The 19,620-nt window shown below is 41.3% G+C and overlaps 2 protein-coding genes across 2 annotated transcripts in view; one reads left to right on the top strand and one right to left on the bottom strand.

The window, feature by feature from the left end:
• REV1 (REV1, polymerase (DNA directed)) overlaps nt 1-3,379 on the top strand; it is a 49,520-nt gene extending 46,141 nt beyond the window's left edge. Inside the window, exon 23 of the mRNA XM_009702480.1 lies at nt 3,370-3,379. The gene's annotated coding sequence lies outside the window, so the exon portion shown is untranslated. The remainder of the gene's footprint in view (nt 1-3,369) is intronic.
• The window catches only part of EIF5B (eukaryotic translation initiation factor 5B), a gene marked incomplete at its 5' end in the record, with an annotated part of 22,859 nt that continues 6,190 nt past the window's right edge, over nt 2,952-19,620 (bottom strand). Inside the window, 16 exons of the mRNA XM_009702482.1 lie at nt 2,952-3,738; nt 4,671-4,832; nt 5,408-5,546; nt 6,549-6,713; nt 6,835-6,911; nt 7,022-7,153; nt 8,648-8,779; nt 10,993-11,154; nt 11,286-11,468; nt 12,127-12,258; nt 13,704-13,845; nt 15,016-15,083; nt 15,923-16,033; nt 16,161-16,268; nt 16,897-17,183; nt 19,012-19,095. Of these exons, the coding sequence (XP_009700784.1) occupies nt 3,631-3,738; nt 4,671-4,832; nt 5,408-5,546; nt 6,549-6,713; nt 6,835-6,911; nt 7,022-7,153; nt 8,648-8,779; nt 10,993-11,154; nt 11,286-11,468; nt 12,127-12,258; nt 13,704-13,845; nt 15,016-15,083; nt 15,923-16,033; nt 16,161-16,268; nt 16,897-17,183; nt 19,012-19,095 (2,192 nt within the window). The remainder of the gene's footprint in view (nt 3,739-4,670; nt 4,833-5,407; nt 5,547-6,548; nt 6,714-6,834; nt 6,912-7,021; nt 7,154-8,647; nt 8,780-10,992; nt 11,155-11,285; nt 11,469-12,126; nt 12,259-13,703; nt 13,846-15,015; nt 15,084-15,922; nt 16,034-16,160; nt 16,269-16,896; nt 17,184-19,011; nt 19,096-19,620) is intronic.

The raw sequence follows: 19,620 nt of genomic DNA, 5'->3' as shown, positions 1-19,620 counted from the left end.
GAAGGGGAATCAGAAGTACCCCACATAATCCTGGATGGGTGTGGGCCCATTAGAACTGAAAGCTGGAATGCAAGGATTTGCACCACTGGCTTAGCTGGAAGCAGCTCCGCTTGCACAGGGCAGGGGCTGTGCAGCCCACAGTACAATTAGAGCAGGCAACGCGCCACAGCTGCTTCGCTGGCTGCGGCACAGGTTATAGCAGCGATGGCATTTTTTGGCTTTAGGTTGTGTCCTAGGCTTCCCTTGTAACGCGCACCTCGCAGCCGCCTACAGCGAGGTGATGGATGAGGGAAGGGCAGTAGAGGTTGGTTCCCTTGAGTTTAGTAAGGCGCTTCATGCTCTCTCCTGTAACATTCTCATGGACAAGCTGATGAAGTACAGGCGAGAGAGAGGGAGAGAGAGGTGGGCTGAAAAGTGTCCAGGCAGGCAAGCCCTGGACATGGTGACCAGCAGCACAAAGTCCTGTTGGAGGCCAGCCCCAAGTGGTGTACCCACACGGGCAGTACCAGGTCCATCCTCTTCAACATCATCATTAGTCACCTGGATGACAGGGCAGAGCGCGCCCTCGGCGGGTCTGCTGAGAACACAAGTTTGGCTGATACAGCAGAGGGCTGTGCTGCACCTCGAGAGCAACAGGCGGGTGGGAACCTCGAAGTTCAACAAGAAGTGCAAAGTTTTGTCCCAGGGAGGAACCACCCCAGGCACTGGTGGCCATCAGGCCAGAGAGGAGCTCTGCAGGTGAGGCCCTGGGGTTTGTCTGAGCCGGCCAGACTCCCTCCCAGCAAGGGCAGCCAAGAACAGCACCAGCAGGGCAACAGAGGAGATTATTCCCCTCTGCTCAGCACTGGTGAGACGCACTGGGAACACTGTGTCCGGCTCTGGGCTACTCAGTACCAGTGGGAGATGGACATACAGAGCAACTCCAAAGGAGGGCCACAAAGTTGCTTAAGGGAGCGGAGCTTCTCTCCTAATACAAGGAGAGGCTGAGCGAGTTGGGAGTGCTGAGCCTGGAGAAGAGAAGGCTGGAGGGCTCTCACCCCTGTATACAAACACCTGGCAGTCAGGCAGACGCTCCTCTCTGCTGTCAGATGCTACAAAACGTTCCTTTTTATACACACACACACACCCCCCACCCTGAGCAGCTGTGGATCCTCCATCAGTGGCGATGCCCCCAGTCCTGCTCTGGCTGCCTCTATACTGAGCATGGGCCAGGCTGGACTTGGTGACTCCAAGAGGTCCCTTCCAACCTCAACCACTCTCTGGTTAAGACAAGACTGACACTTCCAGCTCATGTTAGCTTGTTTGATACCTGTTGATACAACTGCATCTGTCTGTAGACAGGTACCTACAGAGAGTGGGGGGACACCTTACCTGAATCAAGTTGTCTGGGTTTCCACTAGTTTCTAGTCTGGGTCTTTCAGAGCCCCTTTAGTTGCTGCTTTTGAAGGTGCCTTTTTTTCCTCTTTTCCTCATTTAAGAAAAGCGCACTGCTAACTGTTCACACAGAGGAATACATTTGCTGAAATTCAAGGACACATTTTACCAATTAAACTTCAGGTACAGAACTCTGTTTTTGTAAGTGCTGCTCAAGACATACTTGAAACTAGCAGTTCTGGTTTGTTTTTTAAACAAAGGGACCCAAAGCATTACTTAACTGAGTAAGGCTCTTTGTATTTGTATTCTCCCTTAGTGATCCCCGCTTCAAACCCTTAAATATATTTAAGGGTTACCTGCTTCCTTAAAGCCTTTTAGCGAAGGTATTTTCTCAGTTCCACAACAGCAACCTGCAACAATAGCATGATCCTTTTCCCGGAGTTTTTACCTATGGGAAGAACACCCTTCCACATTCGAGGAAACAATCAAGAATACGTCAAGACCACAACGTTTGACATCTGGGTGTTAAGAACTTCTTTTATTAGTGTAGTTTTCATGATTGCATAGTTTGTAAAAGAAAATTGTAACAATTAAATGCAGTCTCCTCACTGTGATCATTCTATACTAAACCACCCACACCCCCAGTGATGTGAATCTGCGCCACACACCAACTGTACTTTAGAAAAGGTCCTTTCCAATGGCAAGTTTAAAGTCTAACAAACCAAAACAACTCTGGTAAGTTAAATCCCGCTGCCAAAGGAGGCAAGTTGTTAAATGTTCCTTTGTAATGGAATCAGCACAATCCCAATTACAAAATTCAGATTTTTCCAACAAAAAAGAAAAAAGTAGTCTAAGTGACAGAAGAAGTCTGATCAAACTGCTTCTTACAAGTTAAATTCTTGTAAATATTTTAAATGCTAAAAATCTCAGCTACACCAAAGATCATTATGGATTTTGTTTCAGCTTGTGCTTTTGAAAAGTGTTTGTTTAGCTGCTGTCAATGCGAGCTGTAAGTTACCTGGTTAGGGATATGTCGAGCTGTCATCTTAAGCAGGGGACGATGGGGGAGGGAAGGAAGGAAGGGGAGGGAAAGGCTGGGATTACAGACCGACTCCTGGTCATCACAAACAACGTCAGCCAAACGCCTTTTGAGCTGGCTCAGTCCCTCGCTGTCAGACGACTCAACAGCTTTGATGCAGCACCCGAAGTCACCGCTCGCCCGCAGAAAACCGTTTTGCAGGTGCTTACCCCAGCTCTGAGCAGCAGCTGGAGAAGAGATGTCGCCTCTGAACTCCTCCCAGCAGAGCCGCTCTGGGAACTGTGACTTGCTGAGCACCTGGCCTGCAACGCCGGAGCCTGGGGAACACGGTACAAGACGTGAGCCACCGAGGTCACCGCCACGCACAGCGCGCGCTCCGCAAGGGGACGTGAAGCCAGAGGAAAAGAGGCCTTTGCTGGAACACGCCTCTGCTACTTTGCCAAGGGCCGAGCCTCCGCCTGGCACTTCTACCTCTGCCACAGCCCACAAAGTGAAACTGTGTTTATTGAAGCACACTGTAAAACAAATGGGCTACTATGTCCATCTCTTTTATTTGCGGCTCTGCGTTATAATGATTACAGGTCGACTTTCATGAACTGTACAAGCAGTAAAAGGCGGCCAACTATGCTTTACATCATCGTTTCACACAAAGCAAATACAGAAATAGCCAATTGCCTAATTGTCTATTTAAAAAAATTTATATAGGCACAAAGCAGAAGAATGTTGGAAAAGAGAGTCAAGGGAAGAGGTATGCATAAATAAAGAAGTACTTCTTACATCAAAAATGTCCCAAGAATCACAAAGTCTGCAGAAGCTTGGTTAATCAAATACTGCAGTACTGATCTCATCAGTATAAAAGTGAAAGAGCTTTAGTTCTGTAATAAAAATTCAATTTATTTTACTTTATTTTGGAGAGAGGGAGGGGGGAAAAGGGTGGAAGGAAGGTGTAAGAGAAGGAAGGGCAAACTTTAAAACAGCAGCCAGTATTAGGAAGGGCAGTAGGAGAGGTGAACAGGCACATTGGAACCATGGGAACATGTAAATTGACCACTGTCAAACCAGTGTAAATTTCTTGGTTTCTCATGGAAAACATTTTATCCACATATTTTCCTCCCAAAGATATATCCAACACTGTCTTCAATATATGACTTTGTTGGTAACTTTTAGAACAGGAATAGTGCGTTTATTCCTGCCTCCCCATTGCTGTAAAGAGTTATCTAGATGATTTCAAACACTTTCTTCAGCTCTACTATAAGCTGCCAGTCAGACTTCTGCATTTCATCCCTGAACCAGTCCTTCAGAGCATCGATGGACTGACGACTGATCTGTAACACACAAGACAAACCCATCAGAAACACACACATGCATACTGATAAATGCAGCTTTTAGTGCACTGAAAGCGATTAATCTGAAGAAAGAGCATCGCTTTGCGCAGCAGTAGAGCTCGTTCTGATCCCAGTTTCGCTACTGAGCTGCTGCATGCCCCATCCCCTTAGCTTCCCTTTTCTCCTCACATCCCTCTCCTGCTCTTCAAGGACCGCAGCAGCACAGACCATCTCGTGCCTTGTGCGGTAAGGCAAGAACCCGTCACCGCAGAGGATCTCCTGCTTTCCCCAGGGCCTGCGGCACCAGCACCACCTCCCAGGCCCTGTCACAGGCCCTGCAGCTCCACCTGAAGAGCCCCTGTAGGTACTCACCCCTGTAGGTACTCGCCCCTGGTATGTGTGTAGCGGGGGCTCTCTTACGACACAGTAACTACAGCAGTTGGGAGCGTGGAGAGCTGTGGCTTTGCTTCTGACAGCAGAAAAAACTGAGCAAGGGATCATCTCCTCATCTAAGCCCAGTGTTCCAGAATCAGAGCAACTAAAGTACAGCTATTGATTGCACAGTTTCAAAACTAGGCAAACACAATGACGCTGTGATGCTGGGGGGGACTGCTAAGCTGCTCTGAGCACCAGCTACGTACAACGGTAGGCAAATAGCTCATCGCATTTACCCTCTCGGGCGCAGTAAGCTGCAAGGTCTTTAGCTGCTGTACCTCATTCCTTCGGTCCTCCTGAGGGACACTACTACAAACCTCAAAACAAGGCTACAGAGAAACTCGGCTGAACCATGCCGCACACGAACCATTTCAAGGGTCTGCTGGTCTCTGACAGAAGGTTCCTCGTGCGTGTTTTCAGGCTTCACGCAACATTTCCACTTCAAGTAAGCCACCACTGTGTCATAAGCCCACTCCAAAAATGCAGGTTGCTTTTACCTTACTGACGAGGATATCTGTTGCTTCAAAATGTCGTCCATACATTTTAGGTGATTCACCAGGAATAGGTTCTATTTTAACACATACTTCTTGGCCTTTTTTTGCAACCTCCACTGGTTTATGGTTTATTTCAATACTTGTAACTATTCCAATTTCAACAAACTGTAATACAATGAAGAAGCTGTAAACGCACATCCACAAAACCTCTGCGCAGACACTCTTCTCTAAATTCCTGTTTGTATGTACCAACTTGGTGGTATGAAGCACTGCACTACTGGAGTGGCCACCTCAGAAGTGGCAAAGCAAAACATACGGCACCATAAGCATGTCATACTGAAAAGGGCAGTGACGTCAACCCATAGGTCATCCAGGATATCAATTTGTTATCCCTTAATGTCAGGAGTTGACTTCCCTTGCTTATTAGCTACCAGGAATGACAATTTTACTCGTTACTTGATATCACAATACAGAAATTGCAGGGGCGGGGAAGGAGGGTGGTTGAGTGGCAGGGCCCTGCAGCAGTCAGGAGGCTGTGCCCCGCTACAGGGCTCAACTCTGTTCGAGCAGAGGACAGCAAGGTGGCTGATCACCAGGAAAGAGACTTGATCTAAAAGTCTGAATCTCATCTCCTACCAGACCTCTGTACGCTGGGGAAAGGCATGCAGGCATTTCCCAGTGCATCGCCCCAGGAACTACCAGGTAGCTCAAACGTCCACTGGGAAGCGGCGCTTACTTACATTTTTGCTAGGTACACACATGGGAGTCCCCTGCTTCACCTGGCCGGCTTCCACAACTACACCCATCACTATTGGGTCACGAGAGTTGAAAATGAACTGAGGGAGTATTTTCATCTTGCAAGGAAATACTGCTATATGCCTGGAAAATGACAAAGAAAAGGCATTTTGAAATAGATACGGGAACAGTGCACACAACATTAACAGTTCTGCCTTTTCCAACACTGCCTGGGCATTTATTTTAGGAGTGTCACTTGGGGAGAAATCAAGCAGGGGAAAAAACCCCACACACAAACACTCTTCTCCAGTCCTGCTAATCCTAGTCAATACTTGATCTTCAAGAACTATAGGGAACAATAATCAAGCATGGCTGGCATGGGTTTTGACTGGCTTGGGCAGTCAATTAAGACCAAGACCAAAGGAAAAGTCATTTTACAGCACACTTACAGTCTCAGAAGAGCACAGGGATAGAAATATTATTGCCTCAAGCCATCACAGGGACTCCAAAAACTCAAGATTTTTGTTTGTGTAGCAAACAAATATGTTTAAATGCTGAAGTATACAAACTCAAATTGGGATCAATATGAAATGAAATACATTATCATTTCTTTTGTCTCTCCTTACTTTACTGAGGATCACCCAATGACACAGATTCCAAAAATTAATTTTGAGTCCCTATAAATTTGTAAATGATTGCATATTCATGTTACTGCAGTCAGAATTAAGCCCTGTACACTGGAATTGCATAAATATGAAACAACAGAATCCAAATCCCTTTAGTTTTGTTTTCTTAACTCTGCAAGACTAATCCATCTGTCACAAACTAGGAACAGAAGCCAAGTAAGCAAAGCAAACCGTAATAAGAACACTCCATATTACATGATAGTTTTAGCTAAATCTTGTAACTGCTTCACAGGTCTCACCCTACTAAGCCTAATCCTAGATGTAAACAATTAGACTGGAGTACTGAATTCTTGAACATTACCAATTTATGGCCCTATCCTCTTCCTCGTCTCCTTCCTTCCCATCAGAACAACATGTTAAATAATAACATGGAAACAAGAAGTTAAATGCAATTTCGTTTATAATAAAATAGAGACATTGTTATTTGGGGAGCATCCAGAATAGGACAGCTCTTACTTACTTGAATTCCTCTTGTTTCTGTTTTTTGTAGTCTTGTCTATATTTTGTGAAGGCATCAAATAAGTGATAAATTATTTCAGCACTAAAAATTCGAACTCCTAAACTATCAGCCATTTCCTGTGCATCACGTTCAATCCTCACATCAAATGCTAGAATGACTGCGTATCTGTAAGTAAAAATAAGTCAAACAGTTTACTAGACGGACCACAGAACCAGAGCTAAGTGGGGGGCCTTCCTGAAACGCCACCACACATTTATCAACATAGTAAAGCAAAGAAGCTACTTACTGTGGGTCATGCTCCAACATAACTGATGCCTTCATAACGTCTTTTTTATGGACAGGACCTATATTAATTCCTGAATACTGAAGGAGAAAGCCACATAAATGAGTCACTAATCTTTCCGAGTCGAAAGGAAACAGTTACCAACTAAAACATAGAACAACAACATCAGATACAGCACAGAAGTACTTACTGGCACTTCTGATGTTTTAAGAAATTCAAGTAATGCTTCCAAAGAGCCTAAAGTAGAAGCCTGGACATAAACACCTTTCTCTTCTAATTTGATTGCATTCAGTGTTTGCTTCAGTTCATGTATTAGTTCATCCTTTAGGAAAAAAAAGGAGAGAAAAAAGCAAGTTTTAGTTCTCTTGCTATTTATGTCTCAGGGTACTCTGTTTATGACCTGCTGAAAGTAGGTGACAGCCGTGCTGATAGGTACCAACTCAGAGACTTGCAGTACAGGTCATACGCAGCCCTGTGACACACTGCTGCTTGTTTCTGGCATTAGAAAAGTCTGAACGGAACTAGACTTGAGGATTTTGCATGAAGGTGATTATACAACACAAAGCAGATGCCCATCTTGGGAGTTTATAACATTTCTCTGCAGACTACACCTTGCTCTCCCCAGCACTGTAAGCTTCTACTGGCAAGACTGAGTGAACACACCCCCCACAGGGAGTGGCAGTATCTTTGCATTTAGAGCTGATGCTCAGTTAGGCAACCAGACACTGATAAAACCACAAAGCAGATGCCCATCTTGGGAGTTTATAACATTTCTCTGCAGACTACACCTTGCTCTCCCCAGCACTGTAAGCTTCTACTGGCAAGACTGAGTGAACACACCCCCCACAGGGAGTGGCAGTATCTTTGGTTGCCTAACTGAGCATCAGCTCTAAATGCAGACACTCATAAAACCATGAGCTGCAAAGGATTCTGAACGCTCTTTAGGCCTAGGTCTTTAGGCCTATAGGATGCAAGAGCAGCAAGGTCGTTTTCCTGCTTTCAGAGAAGTTTAAAAAAAAATATTTGTTAAGAGCTTGTGCCTTTTAAACCCAAACATGCAGTCTTTTCCTCTGACGGATGAATAGCGTTGCCATTTACTTTAAGCCATCACATATCTACTATATACACTTTACATATATACTCATACGTACCCAGCAGCAAGACCTGTATTTGGAGGACAGGAAAGATTAACCTCCCTTTAGAGGCAAAGATAAGTAGGCTAAAGTAAAGGCTAAAGAAGTAAAGGCTAAAGTAAAATTGTGGTTAAAAGTAAACTATCAACATGTGAGTTTCCTTTTTAAACTAACTTCCTGACTTTGGAGAACAGGAGCATCTCATCTCAATTTTGGTTTTAAGATAGCTACATTATTTCCTCTGCCATTTTTGAAGTGTAAGTCACAAAGGAAGTTTACTTAAATCAGCTTTGCAATTATGATAGTTTGAAGAGCTCCACTAGCAGGTATTTGCCTAATATAACTTAATTGAAATATATGCATCAATTATGTTAATTACCACTTCGGTTATTTGTAGTATAGTCAAACTATGTTATGAGACTTGTTTTCAAGCCTTATTCTACCAGCAGAGACACCTCAGCAAAATATCAGGGAAAAGCTAAGGGTAAAGATACTAAAAACATCACAACACTAATGCTTCACGTGGACACAAGGCTACAGCACGTTATTGTAATAGCTTTTAAAACACAACCAAAAAAGCGAGTTACTTGCATACTGAGCTCTCAACATTTGAATGAGCTTCATCACGAGAGAACTCAGTTACCCTCAGTTTAAGTGTTTTATCTCAACATTAGCCATCTCACCTTCAGGACTGGGATTTCATCCTCTTTATAAGCTACAAGCAGCGGCAAACCAGCCAATGTTTTTTCCAAATCCTTCCCAAGAATCTTCACACCTTGAGCAGCAACGACTTCTTTGTGCTTTTCATACTGGTTCTGAAAAGGAGAACACACACTAGCAGAGGCTTCATGTTGCTGCTACACAGCAACACAAAGTAGTGCTGAGCAGCTAAGGAACCCACAAGCGCAGCGGAGAGCATGACAGTGAAGCCCAGCTCCCATCTCTCATCAGTGATTTTCTCTACTTTCCATTTGCATGCTGCAGTCTGCATGCTCCTATCCTTTCACATACCCCCCCATGCCCACCGAGGGGGGCAGGGCAGGGGGAATCAGCTGAAAACAGAGAAGGAGGCCGAAAAGGAATATAGACTAGTAAAGAGCAAGCAGTGATAGGCAGCTACCCACTATGAAAACCCAAATTCAGCCCCATAGGGACACAAGGGGAAGATGCTGACAGCTCAACTAAAAGCAGTAAAGCTTAGCTGATCCAGCCCAAGGCTCTGTGCAGGAAGAGCTGTCTCATTCTCCCACTGGAGGCCTCCCACCCAGCCTTCTCATGTCCATAGTTCCATGCTCCTTTCCTAGGTGCCCCTGCCCACCCAGGAGAACCTTCACGATCTCTCCCCACTCAAGGCATGGCTCTAAGGCATCATAGAAGCAGTTCTTTCTGAAGACCTTTGAACCAATGTTAGAGGGATCTTCTGGTTTGTTTCTTCATTTCTTTTATTTAGGAGATGTCCCATCCTTTTAGTAAAACTGCAAGGCAGCTTCCTTCCTCAGTAAGCACTTGGTTCCTGCAAGCCTCTGTTCTTTAGCCCTCCACCCCAAAATCTGGGTCTGCTGCTATTCAGTCCCACAAAAACAACTTCAGTCTCATAAAAGTTGCACACACCAGTTTATCTTCTGCTTTAAATAAAGGGAAGCAAATAGACATAAATGCTTTCAATTCATTCCTCACGGTACCAGGATATATTCAACAGCTTGCACCAAAGCAGAGAACATAACCTAAGCATAAACGTCAATTTTCCTTTTGCCGCGCTCTAGCCATTATCAACTTATTACTGTAAAGCTGCGCTCCAGAGTGGGAAGCCTGACTGAGACTCTCCAAGGCACCTGTCCTACCCCATGGCCGATTAGACTGCCATACACGCAACTGGGACGAGTGGCTCTTGTCTTCTTTATAGCAGGCCAAGCAGCTCTTGCTCAGATTCCACCTCAACACCAGTACTGCATCCTTCAGCACCTCCGAGGCCACCATGGTCTCACAACAGAGGATCACCGTGGCAGAGAGAGAATGCCAACATCAACCCATGCCCCAGCAATTACTCGTATGACGTTACAAGACTATCAAAGTTTGCAGGAAGGAACTAGATTAAACACTAAGGACTACAGTGGCCTGCAGAGCACAGTTCTCCAATGAAATGAAGCACACCACAATTGTTATAGCCTCAGATTAGGACTCCGGTACTAGTTTTCCACCTCTAAACCAAACCTTTAAGGCCTGTCCTATTACATTCACCTAGGTTATCTGTATGGTTTTCTTTGCCTTAAGCAAAATCCATACAGACACTTATTCCTTCCCTTTTAAGCAGGAAAAAAAAAATAAAAAATCAGAGCACCTCTTTTCATCATCTTTGAATTGCACGTATTTAATATTAATGTATGTATTAATGTATTTATAGCCTTTGGTTTCCGTGGCTCTCCTCCTCCTTTCATGGAAAGCAATACAGGCAGGATCTCAAACTCAGTCTCTCTCCCCAGTCTATTAAGACTAAGGAAGCAAAACCTCCAACAACTCTTGAAAATAACAAAAGGCTGCAGATTCTGCAGAGGTCCTGGTCATTGCGACTCACCAACTACTCCTAGCAACTCCCTTGTTCCCTTTTCTCAAATCTAAGTCTATATGATTTTTGTTATTAAAAAAAAATCACTTTTACTAATAATATGTACTTTTAACTCAGAAGTCACTGTACTCGTGCACTCCAATTTCCATTTAAGATGGGTATCTCCCTCTCACACTTAGCCACATGCTTGAATCCCTTATTAAAGCATACACATTTGATCCTCGCTGCAAGGCAATTCCTTGACCCTTTTCTTTGCCACTGTTACAAGAGACACACCAATAGCTATATTCAGAAGTACATTCACAAAAACACTAGCTGTGCACTGTCTTCCCCTTTAAGTCATCCTTAGATACTGCTAATATAACTGCACTCTACTACATTCTCATTTTTCATAAAACTTGGTTGGGTTTTTTTCCCTGGTTTTAAATCTTCTCTAAATGTCAATACGCTAACCAGTTTCCATACCTTAACTCGTAGCTCCTTCATAGGAGGAGGTAGCAGAAGACCTCTGATCTGAGTTACTATAGGACCTTCTACCCCAGGAACAATAATGGTGTCTCCTTCTTTCAGGCGGCCATTAATCAAAATAACATCTATGGTAGTGCCCATGCCTGGCAGTGCTTTAACCTGAATGAAAGAGGAAAAAAGTTACTCCCTACTTAAGCACTTCAAACACACTTTTTTTTTTTTACCAGGAAGAAGGGGGCAGGGAAGGGAGAGATTTCTAGATGAATTTCAAAGAACAGCTGCTGAATTACCTCCATGACTTGAGCTCTCAGCTCCTGACACTCAGCCAGTCTCTTGGTCAGCATAGTTTGCGTTAGCTCAACGAGAAGAGCTATCAGACTTCCCATGCCATCCCCTGTGTGAGCAGAGGTAGGTACAAGAGAAACAAAAGTGCGGGGATCCTTATTCTCATAAAACAAGGCAGCGTTCAAGCCCTGGAATCAGGATTAATAGTTATATAGAGAAAAACATACATACACATCAGTATTAACAGTAATATTCAACCCCAGGCAATTACTATTGCATTTTTTAAATCCCAATTTAAGAAAAACCACATTGTTACTGACAGTATGCTGTGGAACGTGAATCCTCAACCCACACTTGGAAGCAGTAAGGGATAGCATAAAGCTAATTACCACATCTAGCTTCCAGACAGCATTACGTGTTGCCAACAGAAGTTCCCAGAACTGATGTGATTCATGCCCTGCCAATGTCCAAGGGAACAAGAGACAGATGGGATTCTCCCATGTGATTCCCAATGACAGAAAGAATAGGGACAGGAAACTTAATCTGCTATTCATGGCTCCATTGACTACGCTCAGCAATTAGCTCCTACTTTTCTCCAAACTAGCACTCTAAGGATGGAGTAGTTAAAAGAGATTAATTTAACAACATCAAAGTTTGGCTTAGAGAGGTAAACATCAATGTGTCAGAAGAGATGTGACAGTTTTCTTGATATTCTAATTTGTTTTGTGAAAAGAAAAACAAACCAAACAAACTCAAAGCAAAACCACACACACAAACCACACCACACCAACCACCCCCTTTACTATCACTTCTGTTAACCAAAGAACCTCGAATAGTCCAGCCAACCTGTTTCGCAAATTCCACTATGATAGCTTTTGCACGTTCTTCAAATTCATCTTTCGTATTCTTTTTCTGCTTCTTTAAGGTGACAGCTACATCTGTATCTGGACTTTTTTTCCAGTCATATAACCTATCAATCTTGAAAATACAGTAACATGTCATCTTATGCAGCTTACTACAGGGCATCTTTATGCTTATGACATCATCTGTGAGAAAAACTTTACCAGCCTACATAGCTAGCCATCTATTTGCTCCAGTAATCAAATTAAATCTTTTTATTTGCTTTAGCTGCTATATTTATTTCTGTTTATGTATTTACCCAATGTTAGACAGTATTTCATGATAGCAGTATTACTTCAGGATTTAAAGATTCAAGCTATAATAATCTAGGTTCATATGGGAAAAGTTTATATACATTAATTACATCAAGTTAAAGGTAAAACATTCAGAAGAGACACATGTATAGCTTCACATACACAAAACCAAAACCCACGAAAGGGTTTTTTTTCCTGAAAGGAGACTGTACTAGTTTTACAAAGAACTTTTAAAACTTACTGGTGAATTTGGACCCTTTCCCATGTTGCTACAGAGAAGGGATCACAGGAGGGTTGTTCAAAAGACACAACTGCATAATTCAGAAATACTTCCCTACGGAAGTTTTCAAAGCAGGACGGACTTAGTCCAAATGGATTATAGCCTGGTGAAATGATAAAACTAGAACCTGAAATGCCAGAACTTTTGGCTCTTTAATCTCAGGCTCACTGTAGGTCTTAACACCTCTCCATCCAATAGTGGTTTGTTGTTTTTGCTTTTGCTTTTGTTTTTGGTTTTTTTTTTAAAAGCAGCTGTTTTCAGCAATGAGATAATGGCCTCCTCTGTTCCAACAATCTTCAATCTTATCGCTCATTTCATTTTTTAAAGTATACTGCTATTTTTACACTGCACATGAATCTCCTTCTGTAAGTCCTCTGTCAGCATGTCAGATAACATCCAAAGTCATTAGACACAAGTAATTTCCTTATTATAATTCATATAAGTCATCACAAACAGCCAGCGTAATTTCTCATGCACAGGATTTCTTAAAACAAGGTTGAAAATAACTGGCTTTACTATCTTATATTGCAGAGCCTGAAATACTTCCCACCAGTGATCAACATCACTGTTCCATGAGCTTAAAAGCCAGCATGTCTTTAAGTCAAACTAACAAGTATCAGTAACTAAAATAAAGACTTTAACGTGCATCTTGTCTTTCATCTTGCACACAAACCCACACAAGTAGGTGCAAGAAAAAAAACATAACTGAAGTACAACTTCCAGAAGCGTGACCCATATATCGAAGTTACATAAGGTAAAGAAACGTATCAGTAAGGACTCTGAGAAAAACTGACAGATTGTTCAGCAAAGCTCCTGTAAAGCCATCAGGGTATCAAGGACATCAAAAATGCAACAGAGGGGATCTAAGAACCACTACTTCAGACTTTATATGAACAATTCAAGTTCACGGAAGACAACAGAAAATTGCCAGAAGCCAAATACACCGTTAGAGTAGAAAAACACACTATGAGAGTAAAAAGCTATCTTACCTTGTTGAGAGCTACTATAAAGGGGCATTTCTTTGATTTCAACAGATTTATTGATTCAATTGTCTGTGGCTCCAAACCATGCATGATGTCAACTACAAGTATAGCAATATCACAAAGCGAGCTTCCTCTATTTCTTAGATTGCTGTGGCATTAAAAGAGAAAAAAAATATTTAAAAAATAAGTCAGTCATGTAGCAGCAGAACTTTAAGAAAAACATCAAATACAGTGTCACTTACATTGACTAACAAAAAACTAAAGCTGATGAAGTAGTTATTTTTCCCTCAAAAATGTAAACTACATAAAAAATATTCAAATCACACTGTATAAATTCCATTTAACATAATATATTAGAGTACATGTAAGTAAAAATAAGAAATTATTATTCTCCCAAAAGTTTTCATATTATTATACTTTTTTACAAGTTAAGACGTGTTCTGATTTTTTCTCAGTGAGAATTGAGACATTACAGCGAAGTACAGGAGTGCAAAATCTAAACAAGACAGTTTATTATACAACACTACATAAACACTAAGATTTTCAGACATCTTTGGTGCTGAAGAAAACCTGACTAGAAGATGAAGAGCTGTAAGTGGTATGATGCCAAGGAACTAACGAGAACATTACCAACTGCCCTAAGACACAGCATTTCAATGCTTGCAGAGGTTTATGTTTAAGAATATCACAGCAAAGTTTTAACCCTTCTGTTTGGAGATTTCACCTGAGCATTACCTTAGCAAGTACAGTTACGCATATCATGTTTTAAACTTAAAAGTTGATTTAGTGGCTTGCATGCATGCCACTGGTGTTCCTAAACAGCACACGATCTCTGCTAAGACTCAGCTGACTTGTGCAATTGGTAACTTCCAGTCTTATGAACTCAGTTACCTTAACTGGGACACTATGAACTGGAGGATAGGAGAGAAGTTTTAATTTTTCATAGAGTACTTAGGTCACCTGAAATCCTCACCTGTTCTTCTTCAGCTAGCTTCCTGCTCCCGTCTTTCCTCTTACACTAACTATTAAGAAAAAAGTTATTTACATGCTTTTTCAGATATCATGGCTCAATTAGCATGAAGGCAGAAAATTAATCAGATACAAAAGGCCAGCAATTAACTAGATATAAAAAACATCTGCAAACTAAGCAAATCCACTTATTCTTCCTCTACTTTAGGTTGGCTGGTTTGTGGTTTTGTTTTTTTTAAAGTCAGAAGAAACACAATGGATTAGGTAAAGACCTAACACTTTGTTAAAAATACATCTAGATGCTTTAGCCATCACTTCTGGGAAGTACTATGCTGTGAGAAAACATTACCTGAAAGACTCATGTCCTGGAGTGTCGATTATCAGCATGCCTGGAATTTTTATGTTCTCTCTGTCAAACTAACATTTCAAAATATTAGCATCTTGTAAAGATGATTACACAAGGAGAAAAAAACCTAAGAGCTGACAGCATTCACTTCAAAAATCCAGATACATATTTTAAGGCAGGCCAGCACCCTCCATAAACCAAAGCTCATTTCAATATTAAAAAAAAAAAAAAAAAAGATGCAGCACATTCCCGTAGGTATCAAGTGGCCATAAGCTCAGCTAAAATTTGTAAGACAAGGCAGCCTGCAGAGGAAAAAATAGTTTAGGCTACTGAAGTCTTGAAGATTTCCTCCTCTCCACTGACTTTACACTTTTAATAAATTGAGTAAAATCTTGGAGAAAGCCATCACTAGTACGGTTTTTCAGTCAGCTGCTGCTGCAAACAAAATAGGATATAGTATCTAAAACAAGGAATACAGAACAGTTACTATTTCTGTAACACAAGAACAATCATCACCCAGGAACTGGCCCAATTTCAGCACACACAATAAAAAGGTAAGCTTTTAACAGAAAGTATACTCAATAAGTTTAAAAAGTCTTAATTTACAATCAAAATATTGACAAATAAGCAGTCTACGTACATATGAGTACCATCCAGAACAGAGTAAGCAGTATTTGCATATTTTTCTGAAGAAGCAGCAATGAATTAACTGAAACCAAATGTATCAACTAAAATGAAAAATGAGACAGTCTCCCCTTGCCAGGGGAGGATAGGAACTAAAACCAATCAACCCCAATATAAGAGATGGGAGAAAAGTACACCTGCCCATGTCAGGAAATCTCACAAGGCCTAAACAAGTTTATATTTCATATTTTTTTTTAAAAAGTGTCTTAGAAGTGCTATAACTTACATTTTTCACCATCTTAGTTTGTTCGTTAATAGCTTCAAGGGGAACATTAGTCGCACCAATCTGCTGAGTGATACCACCAGCTTCACTGTCCTGCACATGAGTATGGCGGAGCTAAAGAGAAAAGACGACCAGAAATGGATGTAAGCAACTAAAGTCATCTCTTTAAGTACACTTTAATTCTTTCTAGTTTCAACATAAACAAGATGCACAGGGAGTGCCTTCACATTCCACATCTTACCTTATCTAAAATTTTGGTCTTGCCTGTGTCTACATGCCCCAGGACACAGATAACTGGTGCTCTGAGCTTTTCAGTGTTCATATTTTTGCTGTTCTCAGCTCGGCGCTTCTATGTAAAAGAAACATAAAAATTGGTAAGTATAAACCAAAAACCACAGCTCACCTCTTAATTACCTACCTAAAACAGAGCTAACTGTAGGACTTAAATTTTCAAAGCGATTCAAGGTCTGTCATCCCTCTTTCGGCAAATCAAAAATTTAGAACTAGCAGCGAAGTTTTTTTGTTTGGTTTTGTTTTCAGTTACTTAGCCTACTAGGCTGTTATTATACTGTTCTATTGATGGTGCATTCTGAAGCATCATCTCAGGTAAGGAAACAGAGGATATTAGCAGCCATAAAAATGTTGAACAGTTTAGAAATACATCTTTTTTAACTGTGAAAGGATACCTGTAACGGATAAAAGCCTCTTTCTCCAGGAGGGCGAGAGAGAGAGGGGAACAACACTGAAGTGCGCATTCTTTGTGATCAAGTTGTCTAAAACCAAATATTTCATCTTCAGGCCAAAACAGTTATTTTTTTGTTAAATTAACCCAATTTCTGCACCTGCCTAAATATTAGTCATGACACAGCCATTATTTTAACAAATATGGTTAAATGGCTTTTCAATGAACTGAAGATTAAGTTGTTTCTTATACAACACAAGAGTCCAGCTGTTCAAATAAAGCTGTATCTTAATACCTCGATTCTCCGTTTAGCTTTGTTTTTTTCCTTAGTGCGGTCATCATCAGAGTCGTACTCAGAATCAGAGCTGATTTCCTTGCTGGGCTTTTTTTCCATAGACTGTTTTCCAATAGCTTGGGAGTCTGCCTCTCTCTCATCTGAAGTCTTTTCATCCTCATCTTCACTCCCTTCACTATCTTCAGATTCTTCACTCTCTTCTTCCTCTTCCTCCTCATCTTCTTCCTCCTCCTCTTCCTCATCCACTTCATTTTGTTCTTTGACTTCAATGTGGACAGGTTTGCTCTCTGTCAAAAAAAAACCCAAAATCTAAAGTAAAAATTCTCTATTAAATTCATACTTGTGGGGGAGAGGGCAACAAAAAAATCAAAGAGAGACTACTATAGAATAGTGAGGACTGAGAGTAGGTTCCATTCAAGAAACGCTAGTCAAGATCATTTTTCAATTTTCAATATAAAAAAAAAGTGTTTCATGTTCAGAGCTGCTGACTTGTGTTTAGAATCTGTGCAAGCAGAGTGAGTTTGGGGTGGGGGGAACAAGGCTATTATCAGCACACTTATGCTTGACATCATTTGCAAATATTCAGAGACATTCTTTAAAACTGTGCGCACTTCATAAAGGAACGAATGCCCTAACACCTTTAAAACAGAAAGCCAAAATACTCTATATTCAAGAAAACATGTATTGTGTGTATTACTGATCAGGAATACACATTTAAGCAGAAGTAACAATCAGAACAAATGATCTCTTCTACATCTTTAAAAAAATCTCATCTTAAGGTCTTCCTAGACTGTTCAGAGAAGATTAATATTTTTCAGAGGAATTCTTCAGTAAACAAAAAGAACTATCAAAAAGTAATTTTCTTTCTTTGAAAGCTTCCCATTTATCATACTTGTGAAATTGTAAGAGACAAGCTAATGAACACTTTAAAGCCATGCATTCTCTTCCTTACATAGCTGCTAGGAGGCTCACTGCTCTTAGAGATTAGTTATGTTTCCTTGCTACACTGAAAGTCCATCAGCTTAGTAATACACCAAGTCTAATTCCCAGGAAGGCTCTTTTTCTGGATCACATTGGAAGATCCTTCAAATCCAAGCAGCAAGAAGTGAGATGTGACATTCTCCCCAAGACAGTGGTAACAGACGAAAACAGACTTTCAAGAAGGCGAGCAGCCCTTAGTACTCAAAGTAGAACAGTCCACTACTACAGGAACACACACTTGTGCTGAAATAAAATCCATACTGCTGTACATATATGCACATCAAGTACTACACTTGAAAGCACAGGTGCTGGAAGTATAGGGCAGAGCAAGTCAAAAAAAAGGCTTGATAAATAGTCTTTGATCTTAAGAAACAATGAAGACCCATCATGGAAGCGCTAAGAACAGTAATCAACTCCTGTTCAGGAAGACTGGCAGCAACATGGCTTTCTCCACCACTGGAAGAAGGCACCTGAGAAGTTATCCCTTCATTCTTGCACAGCTCTAACTTCCCCACAAACATTGCTCTTGGCCGCAGACAGAATATGGACTTTGGCATATACGTGCAGCAATATGAACGTTCTGGCAATTCTTTCCTTTCTTTTGCACTTGCCTCTCAAAGAAGCAGACGAGAAAAGGTATCTAGAACTTACTATAATGCACACTAGCTTTCACACCATCTTAGTCCTCCACTTCTTTGAGAACTTCTCTCAAAGGTACTCTCCTAGGTGTTGCCAGATTTGTGTAGTAAAACTGTTACGGCTTTGGAATGGTTACTAGAGAAATCAGTACCAGGTAAAAGGTTTCCCTAAACTCCCAGAGATGGTTTAAGCACATATTAAGAGGAGAGGATTTTTAGTCCCAAGAAAAGGAACAAAAAATCCCAACTGATTTATTTGAGGTGATAACTGCACATATGGGCATTTCCAAAGGGTCTTCTTGAGCAGTATTTGTGCAGTTTCTGAAAGCTCTGCCTTTGAGAAGAATATCTATTTATCATCACATCTGCCTCACAATTTCTCTAGTGGGGTAGGGGGAGAATCTAAATACAATATTGTTTTCTACAGAAACAGAAGACTCAGCCCAAAGAAGCCTCTTAATCAGAAAAAGCATCTGTGTGGTATTTACATGCCCACCTTTCTCTCCATCTTCGTCACTAACCATAGCTTCCCAGTCATCCAAACCCGCATCTTCCGTTTCTTCTTCTTCCTCCTTTTCTTCTGAAATTAAGAAATCCAGCATTAAAGGAAAAGAAAGAAACGGTAACATACAACATTTTTAGATGCCCCTTCCTTTGACATACTGACAACTGCAACTTACAAGTCTGCTGCTACCATAATTCTACCAAATTACGTCCATGTTCCCTAAACAGAAGTATGCAGCATACTTAAGAAATAATCTTCAGTTCTCTCCACAAAATGTCATAGTGCTAGCATCTTTGCCTAGCAAAACATATTTTTGGAAGACATAGCTAAACTACTCATCTAGTTCCTGTCTGCATATCATGCAAGTGCCTGCGTAACACATACCACAACCACATTTCTTGCAAGGAGCTGCCCAATTAACAGTTAGTCATGTGTAACAAAGTGACGGAGAAACAAGAAAACAAGTTGGGTTACAGTATTATTTTAATTAGTGGGAAAATAACAAATTGTCTTTTTATATAAAGTGCTATTCTAGGAATCCAGGTGCCTTAACATAACTATACCATGGATTCCAGAAGCATTAAATATATTAATTCCAGC

Source organism: Cariama cristata, unplaced genomic scaffold (genome assembly GCF_000690535.1).
Source record: "Cariama cristata isolate BGI_N322 unplaced genomic scaffold, ASM69053v1 scaffold13776, whole genome shotgun sequence".
Taxonomy (NCBI): domain Eukaryota; kingdom Metazoa; phylum Chordata; class Aves; order Cariamiformes; family Cariamidae; genus Cariama; species Cariama cristata.
This window is presented reverse-complemented; position numbering and strand designations above follow the sequence as displayed.